A 20,625-nucleotide genomic window follows, 5' to 3' on the forward strand; every position below is an offset into this window, starting at 1 on the left:
GATACATCAATAAATTTTGAAGCTACTCTAAATTTCAAACTATTAGAAAACTCTATATATAAAGATTCGATTCCATATATAAAAGCTAACAGTGCACGGATACTTGAAGCTGCTCAAATAGAGGTATATAAGAATATTTAAAGTTTTATTTTAGTTTTACTTATGTGCAGATAATGATTAATGTTTGCAATTATTATAATCAATAATTTGATACTCATTGAGATAAATTGGATGCTCGAAGGAATCTCGACAACATGACCATGGAGTTAGTATCGCAAAAACTATTGGTGGACATCATCGATTTCAACCTATGCAATGAAGATGACGAGCCAATGAAGAAATTATTATTCAAACTAATAAAGGAGTTCTACCATTCAATTGTTGGTTCAATAAGTTGTTATATGTTATTGTTACTATGGCGATGGTTACTACATCATTCCATGACATTGACAAATTCAGCATTGTCGGCATAAACTTTGCGCTGCAGGAGACTATTGAGATTCATTAACAAATCCAAATCCAACTAGGATTTCATTTTTGTTGGTCATTAGTTTTAATAACTTTAGAATCCTATTTAATTATTCTTTATGTATTCTATTCATACAAGACTATCTATTTAAAATTTATGTTTTAGTGGATTTTGATTTTTCAGTTAAGATTGGAGTCAAATTCCCACCCTCTTTATTTAGAGAGACTTTTGGTATCTCCTTTCTATGTGGAACTAAATAGAAGATGGTGACAAAGCATGTGTAGAAGATTGTGGTGGTCAAAGAGAGGGCTAAAGATGTCCTCATTGGTGGGGCATGAGAGAGCTTTCTTACGTGGCTAGATTATTTTTTAATAAAGATTTTTTTCTCTCCTAAACTTATATTTTCTTCTAATTATTTCTTCCCTATTATTTTTTTGGATATTTATTTTGGATCCTGGGCTAGCATGTTCGACCTACTCCAGATAATATGCTGTTATACAAGATGTTCTATGGTTGATTTATGTTAGTTTGTACATGAGTCGATCTATGCCGGTATTGTTATTGCAAGAGGAAAGAAAAATTGACCTATAGCAGTTTGTTTTGTTAATTGGTCTAACATATTGATCCAAACCTAGAAAGATGCACAGAACCATCACCTATATGGAAAATTATTATTTGCAGAATTCTTTTGCTATGCTGAGGTTTGAAGTTAAAAAAGTTTGTAGCCCCACAAGATGACAGACCAGTCATGTCTTAGTATGATCATCCAAGGTCCAATATCCCAATCCTACAAGCCCTTTCTTCTGTTTGCATAAAGAGGGTGGTGTCCAGCAAAAGAAAAGGAATTTGTCATACATAAGCAAAGGAGGGGAGTCCTTGAGTAACCTGAAGCAAGCTAAGACCCGTAATATCTTTGAAGTATCCCATTTACATGTCCCTAGCATCATGAACACGCTGCGGCCAATATAAATATAAATCATAGCAAATATAACATCTCATATATAACATGACAAAGTATTGGCTTCAGCAAAAGCACAAGAATTCCCTTTAGATTAGTTCAAGGCATGTAAGCACGTAGAAGATGTCAGGAGCTGATAATCGTAACCACAACAGAGCCTTTAACAATTAACATACAGGTACGATGTCATCTTTGAGCAACTCTGGATCAAGGCCTACCGAAAAGTGGAAGGGATCTTGAAGCTGCACGATATCCTTGGTATAAGGTGTTTAAAGAAGTACTGAATAAGATTTTTATTCTTGCTGATGAGGTGATAGTCAATTTCAATATGCTAGGACTGCATGTAAAACACTAGATAATCATATAAAACTAGAGATGAATAAATTATTGACAGTCAAAACAACCTTATTCACCACTAGTGCATGCAACCCAGGCTGTCCATAAGCAGGTCCTTGCCATAATAAAATTGCCTGCAGGTTTAATACCTTCTTGGTTCAGCAGCAGTTGTTGATTCAGTGCAGCATACCCTCTCCCATATGCGGAGCTATAAAAGCAATCACTTCCATCGAATACTTTCTGGAGGCAATGTGATGCTTCCGGATGACTGTTTTCCTACCAGATGGTTGCGACAAGGTGAGATGTGGATATAGCAAGGCATTTGCATTTGAATCTTAACACTGCCTGTCTACTAATCTCATGGGTCGGTCTCCTGTAACACCAACAACATGAGCAGCAAAGGCACAAGTGGATGCTTGATGGCTAGGGCAGTATGAAAACCATGCAAAGAAGAAAGAACAAAAATACAAAGGAACTCATCAAAACATAGAAAAGCTGAAAAGGATTCCTAATTGCAATAGACATCATACAATCACTATTTTGAGAGGGACCTGTTCTTAATCTCTCACTCCTGTCTCTGTCATTTTATTTTCTTTTTTTTTTTTCATCTCTTCATACAACCTTGTTGGTGTTGCACCTCAACATTAAATGATTAATGAGTAATCACAGTTTTAACCTTCACGAAGTCTGCTCTTATGGTCCTTTTTGGGTAAAATGAAGGCACTGAATATCCTTACTCTCTCATAAACAACAATCTCTAAGGATTCCATTTTTTTAACATTAAGATTTGCCTATACGGCATTGCAAGTAACCTTTACATTTGTAATTTCTCCCTCTGAAACCCTGAGTTTTGTCAAGGCAACTGTCCTTTGTATATGGGCAATTTTTATATGAAGTGCACTGTCCTAAAAAGAAAATTCATATGGTATCTTCTCACTAGAATTTTAGCATCAGTTCTACAACAAGGAAGCTTAAATCTTTGAATTTCCAGCAGAAAGCGATAGTAATTCGATTGCACAAATCCAGATCCTCCAATTTAATGTATTCTCCTTTATTAATATTATAGTTATGGATCCTGACTTGCAGGTTATTGATGTCCCAGAGTAAAGTTTGGGTAAAAAAATCTAAGTAAATTATATAAGAACTGCATTCAAGGAAAGGTTATCTCAATTGTTTACAATGTTATCATATGTTTGCATCCCTTGCATATTTGGAATCCTGGTACACAATGCAGTGTATTATATTATGGTTTATCCATGGTTTTAAATCCTGTGGGACAGAAGTATCCGGTTTCTCCATGGAATAAGATGCTCCATTGTCCCGTTCTATTCCAGCAGCAGTCCCGATCATACGACCCAATAGATATCCTCTATCTTTTTTTTTCTTTCTTTTTCTTCTACCTTCTTTTCTTTCCTTTTCATTTTCTTTATTTCCTTGTCCCTTCATTTTTTTCTTCTTTCCTTTTCCTTCTTCCTTCTTTTCTTTTTCTTCTCTTTTCCTTTCTTTCTTTCATTTTTCTTTTTCTTCTTCTTTTCTTTCATTTTTTCCTTTTCTTCATCTTTCCTTCCTTTCTTTCCTTTTTCTTCTTCTCTTCCTGTGTGGATAAGTTTCGGAGTCCCAACCCTATCGCGGTCCCGTTTTCTCACAGGAACAGGACAGGATAGTTGGGACACCTCCTATCTCGCTAAGACATAAAACCTTGGGTTTATCTAATCCTTGAATATATGAATTAAATTTATTGCACAACATCATGAACATTGATGTGGCCAGGGCATGAATCTAACTTAATTTTTATGTGCATGAAGGAAATGCAACAGATCATATTGCAATTTACATAAATTCAAAGCCAAATACAAACATCTAATGCAGCCACATGGTAAATATAATACATCAACTTAAAATAAATTAAAGCGAAAGTTCGGTTTTGCCAGTCCGGAATTCAGGGAATTTTTTAAGTAGCATAGGAACAAAGACAAACTTAAGACATTTCTCACAAAGTCAAAAGCAACAATCCATGAAAATCCAGTGCGATGTAACAGAATACATACCTGACACTGTCCACCAACAAAACAGTGTACAGTGCATTAAAATCTAAAAGCATCTCTCTCCAATCTTCAAATCTCAATAGAAAGTTTTTCTTTGTTCTCATGCCATACATTGCGTAACTGACATTCTAGCAATAAGATGGACTCGTTTCTTTCTTCTTGTCCAACTCTAGGTCAACTTCTATCTAATTGTGCAAGGTTTCCCTGCTGTTCAACATATGGCCTTATGAAAGTCCTCCTCCACCAGACCTCAAAGGCTCTCTGAAGATTTGGGCAGTTATCGCCAACCTTTAAGAAACTTCCCAACCATGAGAGCAAAATATTTTGCTGATCTTCCAAAGGAAGTGTAAGAATGGTTTGACCAATTCCTTCCTCCACAACCTTTCGATCAAATGATCTACATCCATGCTGTAACCAACTGTAGTCATCGATAAGTGGCTGCAACCAAACATGTAACAGCTGCTGGCGGGTGTCCTTTGATGGAAGCATCTCTCCTCTTCCAATTGCAACAAAAAGCCTAGCTGTGATGGAGCTCACTGGGTGACGTGACACAATTGGTAACTTTGAGTGTAATTCAGCTAGCTCATTCTGGCTACTCCACATCACTGCAAACTCACCTGCCATATGCCTGTCAGCCAAAATCTCAACTAGCCAAAGAAGATTATCTGCCTCTAGAGCTATCCGCCGAACAACAGGATCTTTGCTTTCCAAAGATTTATCCACAAAACCAGGTTCAGATGCTTGTCTTAAAAGAGCTAATAGCGAGTCTAAGCAGTTCTGACAAGAACCATTTAAAGTTTCAGTGCATATGTCTGCAGATCCATTGGTCCAAAGATTATTTTCCTTAAAAAGCTTCAACACCAAGGATTTCGTCTCTCGGCGACCTCGATCCTCATTGCTTTTGAGAACCAGCTCCAATACACGAGTAAGTGTATCATTAGGAGGATTGGAGATGTCAGAAGCTACTCGTTTCAGTATAGGATTGACTCCATACTTATCATTCTGAAGGTGTCGGATAGATGTTACCACATTCTCTTCTTCTTCTCCAACCCAAGGAACTGCTTCCAGATAATCTAAGCATGACTTGACGCAGGAACGGTAGCCAAGTGATTCTGCAACCTGCAAAATTTTGCCTCTAATTATACAAAAAACAAATAAACTTCTAACCAAGTCCTTGGATGTTACTAGAACAATTAAGCGAAGCATAGTGTGATAAGATTGAGCGGTAAAATATTTCAAATTTCTCAAATGGGAGTCTTTCAGTGCCATGTTATGTGATTAGTTGGTAATAACAGGAATAAAGAGAAACATTGAAAAGAATAGCTATCATATGAGATTCAAAAATGAGGAGAAAAAGATAAAGAAAGCTGCCTAAAGATGAAGCACATGAATGGAGGAAAAAACAATATATGCAAACTTAAAATCCAATTACCTTCTTATAGAGACAAACCATTTAAGTTGTACATATTTCCATATTTTCTCTTGCAAGTTGCTTGTTTTATTACATTTAATTTTAAATACTCACACTCTATATCACTATAATCACAATTAAGGAGCGTCATCCTATTTATTTTGGTTTTAATTTTTACTTAAGGATATGTGACCTATCAGATCATGCACTCTGAAATCCTATCTCACTAGTTATAAATATTGGCTACTCTCTGTTTAAGTTTGCTCCCAGATTCAAGTTTTATTCTTTAAGGGATTGTCTATTTTTTCCATCACATATGACCATAGCATGCACTTCATGATTAATTTGAAAAAAAAATGTAACTTGAAGCTATAACAAATGCTTTTAAAGCATATTTACCCAAGCCACTTTGGCATGCTATGTCCTGCTGACCTCAGCTTTGGGTGGACATATCCTCTTAACTTTTAGCAATTAAATCTATAAAACATCTCCAAGTCTTATCTTTTTAGTGGCTGTCTGTTACTTTCCATCACATACGACCATAGGATAAAAATAAGCGTTCCATGACTTGATGGTGGAAAAGTGCAACTTTAAGCTTCATTCAAATGCTAATCCCTGCTGATCTCAACATTGCATATATCCTCTTCAGCATTTAAAGATATATAATTTTACGCTCTTAGAGACTTGTGGCAATCAAAATGACAAATGGCACGTATTATCTCTATGTGAATACCATCCATTATATACCTTTACTTTTATGGGGTAGCACTGGGATAACGAGAATGTGAACTTAAAGAATCATACGCACATCATGTCCATTAGGTCTCTTCTATCATAGTAAATGGTGATACAAGAACTATATTAAATTTACTTTTTTGTTTTAGAAAATCTTAAACTCTTTAGTACTAGTCATCCACTATAAAGATATCTAAATACTACCACATTTCTACAAGTGAAAAGCAAAAAAAGAAACTTTAGCCTCCCAAAGTGCAACATTTCTCAAAACTACTAAGACTAAATATACCATGTTTGGATAATTTAAACAAAAACATGATACTGTAATGTTAAACTATTTGATACCAAATAATAACCATCAGTTGAAATCAAATTATTAAAATTTATCAATTTTATATTCAATAATCTTGACTATATGCCTTTGCTGCTGCAAACACAGAAATCACATTTAAGGATCAAAAAATTGACAGATAATGACACATACCAGAAGGTAATCTAGTATACAGAAATGGATACAGAATGTAAACTGACGATTAGAAGCATCAGAGACTAATTCTTTTCTTGTAAGTAAATAATTCAAACAGCATCATATCTGAAAAAAACCTTTAGAATGCAGAGTATACGTGGAACACTTTGCTTGATCAATCTGTGCTTCACTTCTTTAGAGTACATCAATCCCACAGTCTCAACATAAATCTCCACATCCTCACAGTCCATTATTTCAATATATGGTACTGGAGACTCTGTAGAGAGCTTATCTGCGAAGAAGCTGCTATGTTCTGCAAGAATGTTCCTGTGAACACTCATTCTCACAACAATCCCTTCCTTTCCAAACAAAATGACTTTCAAATCGCTGGTCTCAGGCTGACCAAATCCAACACGTATCTTTCGTTGTTGGTTCTCACCATTTGATTTTGGTGGCCTCTCAGGAGCTTTTGTTGGACTTGCAGCAGAAGCATCCAGGGTCATACATCGCTGATCATCGGAAACAGCCCTAGATTTTAACTGGTTAGAAAGTGGTATCTTTTCTGTTGGAGGTGTTGAAGCCTTCTGAACTGAAGGATCCTTCAATGGTGGTGGTGACCCTTTTTGTTTGCTTTGGTGATTATGATTTTTGAGGGTCTTTTGAAGTACAGCAGGGGAAGGGCAACACCAGAACCCTTCTGGAGTCACTGCAATGGGAACATTTCTGATCTTTGTCTGAGCTGGGTCAAGCCTTCTAACTCTAAAATCAGCCATTCTAAAGCTTTGCTCTACTTAAATTTCAGAAACTAAAATTACTCAGTCAAAGGACAAAAAACTGCAAATCCAATCTCCCCCAAAGCTCAATTTCCTATGTAACTACAAATTGTGATTCTCAACAGTAAGAACAAAAACATAGACCTGCACAAATGAACAAAAATTATATATCAAGAGATTTTAGTCCAAACTCCATGAAAGCCAACTTTAGTCTTTCATAAAACTATACCAGAAAAGGAAATCCAAGGAAGAAATCACGTCAAAATCAAATCACAGCAGACCCAGTTGCACAATATGAAGAATATAGATTCATAGAACACTGAACCATGCTTTCCTTTAAACCTCAGCTTGATATCCCAAAAAAAAGGGAAAGAAACACATTCAGCACAAAAAATCAAAAGACAAGCATTCAAATTCAGAACTTAGTAGAAATATACTTTGATTCTATCTAATTAAAACCACTGGCTTCTAATATTTGTAAAAATGCAGATCACCAGTGCCTCTGAAAAAATAACTTGAGCATTTCCATTTATCCACTTCCTTTATCAACACAACCATGAACCGTATTTCACTAAAACAAGTTCAAAACATTCAAACTTTTAGAAAGTTAGATGTAGATCTTTCAGAAAAACCCTGAGAAGACATCAATTATAGAAAAGAAGTGTATAGAACAAGAGAAGCATCCTAATCCAAAGAATCCAGAAGCCGAAAACACTAGAAACACCAGAAGAAAACCTCCCAAGGTTCCACCTTTATATCCTCAAACATCAATTAGAGCATGAAAGATAAATTAACAGCAAAATTTATCCAAATCTAAAGAACCTCGAAGCCAAAAATACTCGAAGGATATCTTCAAACATCAATTAAGCAAGAAAGAGCAGCGAACAGCAGAGTTTATCCAAATCCAAATAATCCAGAGGCCAAAAACACTAGAAGCCGCAGCAAAATTCCAACTACGAATCATTTCAGTAAAGAAACTGCCTCACATGAAGCCCTCCTTCAGCCCTTCGACCACCCCGCCCCTTACTTTCACCCCATGCCTCCCTCTTCTCGATTGTTTCGAATTCTAATGATGAAACCGACCTCCGATGTCAAGCATGAGGGCAACCGCTCGATGGGAGTGATCGCAGAGGGCAATGATGGGTGGGTCTTCAATGATTTGCCTCCAATTTAGGGGAGGAAAAAGAGAAAAGGATGAGAAGAAGCAAAAGCCGTTAGCTTTAACAGATAAGAGTGTCGCCACTTTTTCGATCCAACATATTCCAAGCCATCATCGCCTGTGTCTTTTAGGTCCCCTTCACTTCGCTCTCTCTCTCTCTATCTCAACTCATTCTCATATACAACTATGGTCTCTCTTCGCCAGAGAGAAGAGTCCCACTCCCCTGTTTCAGATGGCATGGTATTTCCAGAGTGCCCTGCTTTGAATAAAATTAGAGGAGGATTTAAGGGTTTTGGTTGGGCTTTGGACCTAAAAAATGAAGAAGAAGAAGAAGAAAAGAAATGAAAATGTCCCTTCGATGAACACTATAGCATTCCCAAAATGTTGGGGATTTAAAGATAAAAAGTACTCCAAATTGTGCCAAAAATGCGCCTTCCAAAATGCTCACGCCCAAATAAAATATAGGAGGATTGAAGTGCTTTGATTGGAGGTAAAACTGCAACATCTCCAGAAGGTTTGCTACTTTCTCCTGAATGAGGATAAGTTTCAAATTAATCTAGTGCCTTGTGCATGCTTGCTTGTTACTTGGACACCTCCTTAGATTTTTGTAATTCTTATTTTTTATGTGATAGGGGTATAGATAATGGAGATATCTCTGTGGCTAATCTCTTTATTTTCGATCCATAGATCTCAGTAAGGGCAAGCAAGGCATGGTCTATTCTCTTGCATGAGCTTGTTGTTATTCTCAATAATACTGAAATGAAATTGCTTTGCTAGGTGTCAAGTCTATTCAAATTCTATGGTAACGTTTGGGAGCTGTGAAGCATCCATTAAAAGAACGGGCCAAAGCACAAGAAGTGGTTGCATCAGAATGCCAAAATAGATATCAATTTAACGTAAATGTGTTTCACCTTCGAGTGGCAACAGGCGAGCAACACTGGCGCTCCATGGCTCCTTGTTGCACGCGCCCGTCCGTTGCGCGCTCATGCCGTGCTGTTTTAGACTGCGGCCGTCGCTGTCTCTCGTGCCACGCGCGCGTGGCTGCAGTTCTCAAGCGCACCACGTGGGACGGCAATGCTCGGGCACGCTTCAGACCCTTCCCTTTATCATTTCTTCAGGTTCGGAGAAGGATTTAATAAAGAACTTTGAAGAGGTCAAACATGTAACTATTTCTGGTTGGTCGTATAAAACTGGCACTTGCTTCTTGGAAGTTGCAATAATGCGTGAGTTAAATTAGTGGCATATATTGAGATGTTGATTAGAGAAACATCAAACTTTCTTAGGGCAATGTGATGGTAATGTGCTACTTAAACCTCTCTCAAGGAAGGTGCTTTGAAGATGGATGCCAGCCAACCAAATTAACAATTGTTGGCATGTCAAATATCAAGCACTCACCAATATAATGTGCAATATATCTTAATTATCTTGAGTTATTTAAATTTATTATAAATTGATACATCTTCTAATATGTATAATGATCGATATTCTTCAATCTATCTTGAATTGTCCTACATAGGATTTTAACTCTAGTAAATTAATGCATATAACAATTGTTGGTCTTTTTTTTATGATGTCAACTAGGATTTAACACCTAGGCATGTCTCAACTTTCAACTATTCTAAAGGTTCTTTAGCCTTCAAGTTAAATACGAGCCACCACTAAAAATAGTCAATATTGCCCTTCAAAGGCTGGCCGAAGTTACCTTTTCATTTGGAGAGAGATTTGTGCCCATATTCCTATAGTACTAGCTAATGTGAGATGGATGATAAGAGAAAGATAGAATATGGATGTAAAACACTCTGCTATCTGATAGGAAGTAGAACACCACTTTGATCACCAAGCCATTTGGGAAGCAATTAGCTGAGAAGGTCCTAGTGATCATGGTTCCACAGTATGATTCCCCCAATGTAAAGATCCAGAGAACCACCTACAGCCCAAGGATGAGGTTTCAGGATTTGTATAACCTTTTCAAAGGTGAGCCTACTTAAAGATAAGATGGTACTTGGATCCAAAGACTTAGTTCTCACTTGCAAGTTATCCTATATATCTGAAAGGTGGTTTAGGGTTGCCTTCCAACCAAGAATATCCTAAGTAGACGAAGAATGAACATCCTCTATATCTGTCCTCGTTGTGATGCAGAGTCTGTTGAGCATGCTGTTTTTCAATGTGAGAGGGTAGCATGTGTGGAGACTAGCAAGTGCCCCTTTGAAGTTCCTTCGGTCGAAGATCCTTGTTGATATCTTCCTCATGCATTTGAGGAATAGTGCCAATAGATCACAATCCAGGGTGACTGCCATTAAGGGAGCTTATATTGCATATCATATTTAGCTAGCCATGAATGTCTAGATCTTTGAGGGCAACAGCATCCATCGAGGTTTACAGTGAAGAGAGCTATGGTTCAGGCCACGAAGATCACCCACTCACATCATACTAGAGAGCCTATGATAGCTCGGAATACCTAGGATCTACAGCTCCTGTAATGATTCAAATGGTGTTCTTCATCTAGGAGCCCCCCTCCTCGAGCTTTCTCAAGATTAATTTAGATGGCAGCATGATTGATATGGATAGTAGAGATAGAGATAGGTTTGTAATCAAATTTTTAAACTCGAGATTTGTGGTAGCAGGTGGGAGTCTGATTTTTGGCACCTAAGTCCCAAGGGCAAGATTGAAGGATGCTTAGGAGGGCATGACCTATGCATAGCATGTTTTGAGGGCCGACTCCATCCTTTTGTAAGACAGTTCCGCAACTATGATTAGATGGATCCAAAGATAAGATAGGAGGCTGGCACACACCCCCTACTATAGGGCATATGGCATTTGGTGAGGTGGGCCCCTCCTTCATTGCAAGGTATGTCTATTTAGAGGTGAATTGGGTTGTGAATTGGATGGCTTCTTTCATTGCAAAGCACTCTAAAGAGATATTATAGACCAATTCTGAGTCTACTCTAAGAGCCTTTAGAGATTTTTTTTTGGATGTATTCATATGAGAATTGTGTGAATGACTCACTTTAGTAAAAAAAATTATTAAAAAAAAAGCTTGAAACTAAAGAGAATTTTTAGACCTTGACAATAAGAGCTTGATAAGATTTTTAAGAGTTCCATTTCTCACGTACACTACTTCTCTTATATGAAGCTCTCTTACTCTAGAGAAGATTTGCTCCATTAATTTTTGCACTTAAGATGAGTTTTGGCCAAAGATAGGAGGTGAGCAAATTATATCCTAAGTGCAAATTACATTAAATTCTTATCTTGTTTGGCTGCTTGCTTAGGTTGTGGGGTTAACCTAAGGTGATGAGTAGAGAATAAGTGGTAGGAGAATGAGAACTTTTATCATTGGATAGATGAAGGAGTGAAGGAACCTAAAACATTGGAGCACTATAAATCTCATTTTAAAATTGATATGTAGTCCCGATTTTTCATGATCATATATTGACGGTTTCATTGAGGGTACAGATTCTTCTTTTCATTTGCAATGTCTTTCTTTGAATTAGTTTAGGGGAGAATTTATCCACAGAATATGTTATAAGAGCATCCAAACAAATGTTAAGGCTTTTGGATTACTGGACTAATATAAGATTTGATATGATATAGAGCCAATTCTCATTGAAAATATTCTATGAAAAGAGATGGAATAAAATTATTACTTTCACAAAGGGGAACTTATCAAAACATTTTCAATTCAGCTTGAACCATAATAAAGCAACCACTTAGAATTCTAACTTAATTTTTCTTAAGAAAAATGAGAAATGAGAATAGCTATTCCAAATTTTACTATTCAACAATTGAATGGGATCTAGTGCCTAAATACATGATCATGGAGCTTGTTGCTGCAAGTCTCTAGACTGATGTCAGTTGCCCGCTAACTTGAAGCTTGGATCTAGCTGATGAGAAGCTTTCTCTTGAAAAAATCTGTTATGAAAGTCTGCACGTACCAGAGGTGCTCCGGTGGAGGGTCGTCTGATGGTTAAATTAGTCAGAGCTTGAGAACAAGAAAGAAAAAATGAAAGAGATGGAGAGTGAGAGAGTGAGCACCATTCTCTATGGGTGTATTTGCTTGCTTACCTTAGGATCCTCTGGTTATCTCTTTAAAAAAAAGATAGAGCTGTTGATTGTTATGCCTAAATCTAATATGCCACTAGACCCTAATGTTACAGATTGTTAGGCCCTAACCGGTTTGACCATTAAGATAGAAAATCCATCCACTAACCTGCAAATCATAGTTGTTAGTCATAGATGTCAGTTGTCCACGTTTTGAAAATCATTTGAAGATTTCTGATAATCTAACCCTTCCATTAGGATGGCTAGTGTCTTGAGGTCGGCATAGAATCAAGGTGTGGCCTCGGTTCAAATCCGAGGCCAGTTGAGTGCATAAGATGTCATAATCCTTAAGGTGGCATGGTTCGATATCTAAGTCGATTTCTAATGAGCTATAGTTGGTATCTGTGAGATCAGTGTTCAATTGATGATGGGATTGGTTGTTGCCTAGGGTGTTGGCTTGTACTTATCTCCTCTTAGGCAAGATCTATGATATGGTTTTGATCACCTTAGTCTCAAACCGAAGTGCTCCAATTAGTCAAAAATGGCTCCTTTAAATGATTCATATCCTAACACTATCCTCCTACTCCCAAGCCCGAAGTGGCTTGCTGACTTTAGATGATGGAAGTAGTTTATCGAGGGAGCCATTTTTTGGTCATCGAACATATTCGAGGTTGACTTCAGGTTGACACTAAGACTTGTGCCGATATTACTATTTAGAATGTTCTGGGCTCCAGCTTCTAAGGTGATGCTTCAAACGAAGTGCCATATTATGGAAGTGTAAGAATTGAGGTGGCATATCAGGATCATTTAAATTATTTGACTTTGAGGATCCCTCAGTTGCTATCGTGCCGTACTCGAGGCTAACACATGGCACTGCACATGTTTTCCATAATCACTATGGGTTATTGTGCTGATCGGAGGTTGACATGTGTCAACATCTCAGGTGGATGCATCAAACCATCGGATTGATCCAAGCCATTGGTGTGGCCATAAATACCAACACTTCTCTGCTTATTCTCCACCTTCCACTATTTCCTTCTCCAAACGCTCTGCTTCTATAGCCACCGGGAGGCTTCTTTATAGCCGTCCGCCACCCATAGAGCTTCTGGTGATTGTCATTGAGATTACTGTCCACCATCTAATGGGTCTTTCTCAGCTACTTCTTTCTTTTCTGCAGCCTCCTAGTCTTCTCTTGTAACTATTTAGAATTTCTCTTTTCGGGTCTTTCATTTAGGTTGTTCCCCCCTTGGCTCTTTATTTGTCTTTATATTTTCTTTCTATTTTTGCCTTCTCTTCGATCGAAATAGAATCTGATGCCAGTGAGATCCAAGGAGGAAATCTTCAGATGGGCTAGGCTGGGCTCTCAGTCAGTCCATCCTCAGGTCAAGTCCAAGGTAGAACCCCAGGTTGCTATAGCCTTGGACCCCACAGCTCAATCTAAACCATCTAGTTCAGATGCCCCCCAGTATGGATCGGAAGCAAAGAGATCTATCCTTACAGAGTCTGACCTAAAGAGGATCCAGACTCAGTATTAGTTTTTTGACCGATTTCAGTTGGAACTACCTGATCGAGCTGACTGAGTGATTGATGCTTTCGAGGGGCACCTCACAATTTACAAGGAGTTCCTCAGAGCCAGACTCCAATTTTCTCTTCATCCTTTTATTTTCAATCTCCATGACTTTTATCGACTCATCCTAGTCCAGATTAGTTCGAATGATATTCGGATAATTGTAGCTTTTATTGTTCTTTGTATTCTGATTGAGACCAAGATGAGATGCTTGCAATTTCAACATTCTTCACTTTGAAGAGGCACTTTCGAAGTAAACACTACTGGTACTTCACTTCTTATGGGAGCTATGCTTTGTTACAGGGTTGCCTTTCTCCATCCACGACTGAAAAAGCCATTTCTTTATCATCTCTTCTGATCTCCTATGGGACTTCAATTGGATCTGGAGGCACCCATAACCTCCTGTAATAAGTATGCCGAGCCGCTCCCCGAGGACAAAGAATATCTCCACAAATTGCGGTATATGGAGATCCTCTATTGGAGGAGCTCTTGTCCGAGTAGGCTTGGTACAATGCCGGTGCTAGCTCCATCAGTCCTTAGGATATGGCCAACCTCCAGACTTGAGCTTTTTGTTTTAATTTTACTTTCATATTTGGTTGAATACTAATTTCTTATTTGCTATTGCAATGATAAGGCCGACCTTCGAGTCGCTGCGATCCACCCTAAAGAAGAGATCAGGCTCTTCCGATGGTGAAGTATCGACATCAAGAAAGAAGCTATAGGTGATTGTTCCTCCACCCAAGCCAGCGCCAACCCATTGGTCCTCCAGCAATGAGCCGCTAGAGATTGATGATGAACTGGGGGTCATTCCAGCAATGCTGCTGAGGTTGGCTCTACCAGCTTCTCTGGAGAGGGGGGAACGGCTCAAAGTCCGGCAACACGTCGTGGCCCTTCTCCTCTTTTGGCACTGCCTTTAGTAGTAAGGGCTACACCATCTCCATGCACCCCGGGCTCATCTATAGCAAGGGTTAAGATTTGGCCCTCCTCGTCTGGAAACAAGGAGGAGCTCCTTACCCTGATGAAGGTGGTCCGAACATCTGACTCTAGATTCATGGATGCTTAGCTCACTCGGAAGTGGATGCAAATGATTCTCTTACCACAAACTGGTCAATGAGTAAGATCTATCGAGTGAAGGAGATTGTGAGCTCAGTATCTCCAGGCTCTTTGTAGTAAGTCTTCTTTTTTTTTTTTTTAGTTTGGCATTCTCCGACCTCTATGACTTTGGCATTTGATCTTTTTCTTTCTACAGCTTCTCCATGACTTCACTGTGCTCAGCAAAAAGATTCTGAACTCCCATGACCTAAGGTGGAAGTTGGAGGATGAGGTCCAAGCAGCTGAGGGCTGAGCTCTAAATGCCAAGATGAAGGCTTCTTGAGCCTTGTCCAAGCTTTAGGAGGCTCGCAACAAGATGGAAATCCTTGAGAGAAAGGTCACCTATGAGAAGGCAAAGCCCAACCTTTAGCAGGAAAAGGTCACCGGGTTGGAGAAGGGGCCAGTAGTGGCCGTTGCAACTCGAAGGTGTTCAAGATGGAGGTTGCAGAGGGATCCACATCCGCCTTCATCATGGGCTTTGACCTATAAGGTAAAGGTGCCTGGCTCTTCTCCAGAGTCGATGTAGGTTGCCTAAACCCTAAGGAGAGTGAAGATGAGGCTGAGGAGGATGGTGCAAATATTGATGCCATTCTCTTAGTAGCACTTAGGAGGATGAAGCAAAGGATGATAGGTAGATGTTGCTCCTATCTCAGCAGCATTATTAGAGATTAATCTAGAAGATGAGGCTGAGTTTGATAGAGCAAATATTGATTCAGTTTCAAACACACTCCAGTTGCTGAGCCCATCACCTCAATTGATATTCGTGTAGATCATCAATTGTGAACCCTAATGCCGATCTACTGTAGTGGCACAAGATGGCATCAACCACCCCCACATATGTAAAAATCATAGTTTCATGGGTGGCAAAACTTTGAATTAGGGTAGAGCCTGACAAATGAAAATCTACTCGAAGCGGTCCCCAAGTCCAAAGTCGAGGTCATAGCTCCTCAATTTTTATCTTCTTACTTTCTTTTATATATCTTGAACTTGTAACCAAAGTGGATGTAGCACGAACCTTTTTAACAAAATGAATCTTATTTTTTGTACCTCATTGTTACTTGGCTCCTTTATTGCTTGAAATGCTCAAGTCTTTGAGATCGTATATAGATCCTTAGCATGTAGCCAGAGTAAACTTTTGTCCGAAAACAAACCAAAGTCAGGTTTAGACTGTTGAGGCTAGTCATCAAGGTGAACTCAGGTTCGGGATGAAGCTGAGGTTTGAATTAGCCCTTGGCACCTGGTCACCGTTGTGTACATGTATCCAGTGTGGAGCCAAGGTCCAAATTTGGAGGTCCAGACTGAATTTTGGATGTCTCCAGTATCGATTAACAGCTGAGCATGTTCTTGAAGGTCCTAATCAGAGCTAGGATATCTTCGAAGTATCGATACATCCTAGAGCATGGGTGTCTTTAGAGTTGGTTATCAGTCAAGCATGTTTTTTGAAGGTCCTAACTGAAGCCGAGATATCTCCAAGGTATTGGTATACTGACTCGATGAAGGTTCAGACCGCAGCCTGGGTCTCTCCTAATGATGGATACATCTCTAATTTTTCTTCTTTAGAGATTCCAATTGAGGTCAGGGCATCTCTAGATCAGTTTGATCTGATTTGAGGTATCTGAAAGAATTTTTTGAAAGAGAACTGAGAAGAACAATGTATATTTTATTGATCTTTCAATAATATAAACTCGAAAGCTTACTAATGATATACCTTAGATTCTCAGCATTCCAAGTTTAAAAAATGGGCTTACCTTCGATCTCTTCTAGCCTATATTGTCCTGGTTGGATGACCTTCGAGATTCGATATGGACCTTCCTAATTGAGGGACAGCTTATCTTATTCGGTAGGTTTAGACACCTCAGCTCGTCGAAGCACAAGATCACCAGGTTAAAAGACCTTTAGCTTGACTCTCATATTATGGTACTAGGCTATCCACTATTGATATGAAACTATTTTAATCTGGACTCATTCCCTTGTCTCCTCTAGTAGGTCAAGATTCATTTGTAATTGACTAAAATTAGCTTGCTCATTATAGTTCTCCACTGGGGTCAACGAAAGTCTGATCTCAATCAAGGTAACCACCTCAGTGCTAAAGGTGAGGCTGAAGGATGTTTCTTCAATTAGAACCTATGTAATTCGGTAGGCCTAAAGGATGCTATAAAGCTCATCTCCCTAGAGTCATTTGGCATGGTTTAGCTTTGTCTTCAAACCCTACAAGATAGTTTGTTTGTTACCTCACTTCTCCAGTCAATTATGGATGTCTGATTGATGTGAGCCTATGATCGATGTGGAGCTCCAAGTAGAACTTCTTAAACTATGGATGTCAAATTACCATCTATTGTCGATGATGATAGCTCGAGGAAGTCTGAATAGCAAAGGTGATGCAAACACCAGTTCGCAAGCCACCATCTGGCTTAATTAAGTCAGGCCTAACTACATCAACAAGAGTTCTCATACTTTAATAAGTTATTATTTTTAATATGTTAGTAGCTACTATTTCAGACTGCCATATGTGCTACTTGGATGCCACCTTTGCACTACATCACCATTCGAGTTGGACACTTGATGGACCCTTGATGCCACCCAAAGGAGAGTCTCAATTTTCTAGCCTGCGCTATGAAGCAAACCAAAAGAAGGAGGAACTATGTTGGCACCACCTAAATCAAGAAACCGCATCCAAGTCCAAATTTCAGATCTATCAACGAAAATGGCGCAGATCAGCAACCTAAAGCCGACAGATGGATTTGAAGATTTTTTTATTTATTTTGAAATTATTTTATATTATTTTAGTTTATCATATTTTTTTAGATAAGTTTCTAGATTTGAAATCAAGAGTTTGTTATCTTATCTAGGTTTGAAATTTATTATCTTATCTAGGTTTGAAATTAAACTATTGGATAGGATTTATTCAATCTATAAAAGCCCATAAGGCTTTAGACTAAAAAAAGGATGAATGAAAAAGAAATTAGAGCTGCTGCTTTCTTTTCCAATCTAGAGATCCACTTCCTCCTCTTGATTTCTTCCTCTCTTCTGCTGAGTTTTTCTCTCTGTGTCTGAACTCATCTCTGTGCCAAAATCAAAAAAAAACCACCATCTCTCTATATGCCATCTACTATCCGAGACATCGATCCGGAGTAACGCTTGAAGGTGTCTTAATTCTGGATTCATGAAGTTCTACTATGGATTGGGATCGCAATCGCCTACAGCAATCTAACTTCTCTAAGGTCGAATCGAGCGATCATCTGAACTGAATCTTCATAGATCTAATGAGGAGATCATTATTATTGGTAAGTAAAATTTATTTTTTTAAATTTTTTTAGATTTGAATTTGAATTACGAAGTCTAATCAAATAGAGGATTTTTCAATTGCCTTCGATCCTAGATTCTTAAAATTAAAAGGACAGCTATACATGCTAAGAAGATCCACCTATTTTAATCAATGCTTTTCTTCCTTGAAAGTTTAGATCTTGTTAGATTTACTATTGTTTATTATTTAATTTCTAAAAAAGAAGAAGAAGTTAGTTTCATCTTCATCTGCATACCTATCTCGCATCAGATTTGGTATTAGAGCCCTAGGTTTTGCATTCTGCACTGTTTTCTATTTCGCACAGCAATCCTTGAGAAATTTATTTTTATTTATATAAAAATCAAAAAAATATAATTTCTACTTTTTTAGAGATCTTATTCAATAATAAATCTGCCCCTAAAATTTCTCTTCAAAATTCTATAGTTTTGTTTTCCAAAATTATCTAAAAACCTGTTGATTGCATCTAGAAGAAAATTTATAATTTATTAAATAAGAATTCAAAAATTATAACAATTATTTTTCTGAAAACTAGATTCATAGGACTTCAAACCTTCATTATTTGATCCTAGGCTAAGATTAAGATCATTTGTGAATTCAATCCGTAAGTCTAAACTTGTTCTGCTAAAATTCTGGTTGTGCTGCATTGCATCATTTATAACTTAATTAAGGGCACACCCATTATTATAAGATAAGGTAGAGATTTCATCATCCTTCTTTAACCCACAAACCACCAACTTGTATCTTAGAACTCAAAATTTTAATTTAAAATTAATTAGACGTCAGTCCTAGAATTCAACTAAGTCAGTTCGTGTGATTCGTTGAGACTTAGTGTGAGTCAAGTTTGCAATCCACTCTCAAAACTAGTATCTAAGGCAAGTGGTTAAGAGGCAAACACTGAAGCTAACTCATGATTTTCTAATTAGGTTCTTGCAAGAGTAAGGGGAGCCTCCCACGACTACACCTCTTATCTGGTTAGTTGACAGTATTGGATAGTAGATTCAATTTGTGCTTTGTTCGATTCGTTGCGCATCGAACTTTAAGTCTAAGTAACCCTTAGATTTATTATATTGTATGAGTACCTGAGCTGGAATTGAGTACCCACCTATGTCGGATCAACCGAGTCCAAAGAGTAATCCTATGATGGAGGCCATTCTAGAGAGGCTAGACAACTTGATCTATCTGGTGCAGAACTATGGCCAAAGAATAGAAGACTTAGAGGATGCTCGAAGGAATTGGACTACAAAATTAAACCCAAAGACCCCACCAGTGCCTTCAGTCCAGATTGAGCAGACCCCACCTCAAGATTTAAGAGTAGGTCTATAAGTAGGTCAACATCTAGAAGGACGACTCCAGCATAAACCTGTTGATCTAAATGATCAAATAGTAAGAAGTGCAAAGGTTGATGCATCTAGTTTTGATGGGCATTTAGACCCAAAAGAATATTTAGATCGAAAGATGGGCATGGACCATTTCTTCGAGTGGTATGATATGATTGAAAGTAGAAAGATTCAATATGCTAAGATGAAACTGTTAGGTCAAGCTAGCTATACTGGGATAATATTTTGGTCCTGACTGAACACCATAGGCATGAACCTATAGAGACTTGGGTAGAGATGAAGGAGAAACTATGAGAGAAGTACCTATCTGTGTCTTATAGGTAGCGACTGATGGATCAGTGGCAATGACTATCCCAAAATAATCGCCCGTATCAGAATATATAGCCAAATTTGATAAATTTCTGATGTGATGTAGTGTTAATGAGGATAAATTTGTGATCCTTTCTAGATTTAGAGTCGGGCTACGTAAGAAACTGTAGTGGAAACTTTATTTGTGTGAAATTATGACCCTAGATCATGCATACCAGATAGCCCAGGATGCTGAGAGATACCATCATCCGATAGTTCGGAAGATCGAACCTATTCGATTAATACCCTCAGGACCTAGACCAAGACCATGTCAGACCCCTACCCGGAGATCCCAAAACCCAACCCCTAATCCATCAGTAAAGAAAGAAGAAAAGGATAAGAGTATTCTAGGAGAGGGATCGAGAGTCATGAGGTGCTTTAGGTTCAAGAATTTGATCATGTAGTGGCTCAATGCCCTACCTGCATCCTTTTTATCGATGAGCCCAAACCTGAGGCTAACAAGCTTGAGGCAGTAGAATTTGAAGAGGAGGAAGTATATGAATCAGACTCAAATTTGATCGAAAAATTTGAGAAAGCTGAACAAACCTTAGGACTAGTGAGACTAGAGCCTGAAAAGAGATTGAGAG

The 20,625-nt window shown here is 38.2% G+C and overlaps 1 protein-coding gene across 7 annotated transcripts; it reads right to left on the reverse strand.

Moving 5' to 3' along the window:
- Positions 1-1,368: 1,368 nt before the first annotated feature.
- On the reverse strand, positions 1,369-9,406 carry LOC105060041 (BTB/POZ domain-containing protein At3g50780). Of its 7 annotated transcripts, none has more exons than XR_012142189.1 (5): positions 8,180-8,909; positions 6,558-7,337; positions 3,812-4,927; positions 1,832-2,136; positions 1,370-1,669 (listed from the first exon to the last, which is right to left on the reverse strand). XR_012142189.1 is itself a non-coding variant. In XM_010943622.4 (3 exons), the coding sequence occupies exons 2-3, from the start codon at positions 7,191-7,193 to the stop codon at positions 3,983-3,985; spliced, it is 1,581 nt and encodes a 526-aa protein (XP_010941924.1). In that variant the 5' UTR covers positions 7,194-7,337; positions 8,180-8,909; the 3' UTR covers positions 2,152-3,982. The 7 variants fall into 7 exon arrangements, 1 of the variants encoding a protein (XP_010941924.1); XR_012142190.1 differs by having other exon boundaries at positions 1,371-1,669; positions 1,913-2,136; XR_003798426.2 differs by lacking the exon at positions 8,180-8,909 and adding an exon at positions 9,264-9,406 and having other exon boundaries at positions 1,369-2,136.
- Between the last annotated feature and the right edge of the window lie 11,219 nt (positions 9,407-20,625).

The sequence above is a fragment of the Elaeis guineensis genome, chromosome 6, assembly GCF_000442705.2.
Source record: "Elaeis guineensis isolate ETL-2024a chromosome 6, EG11, whole genome shotgun sequence".
NCBI lineage: Eukaryota > Viridiplantae > Streptophyta > Magnoliopsida > Arecales > Arecaceae > Elaeis > Elaeis guineensis.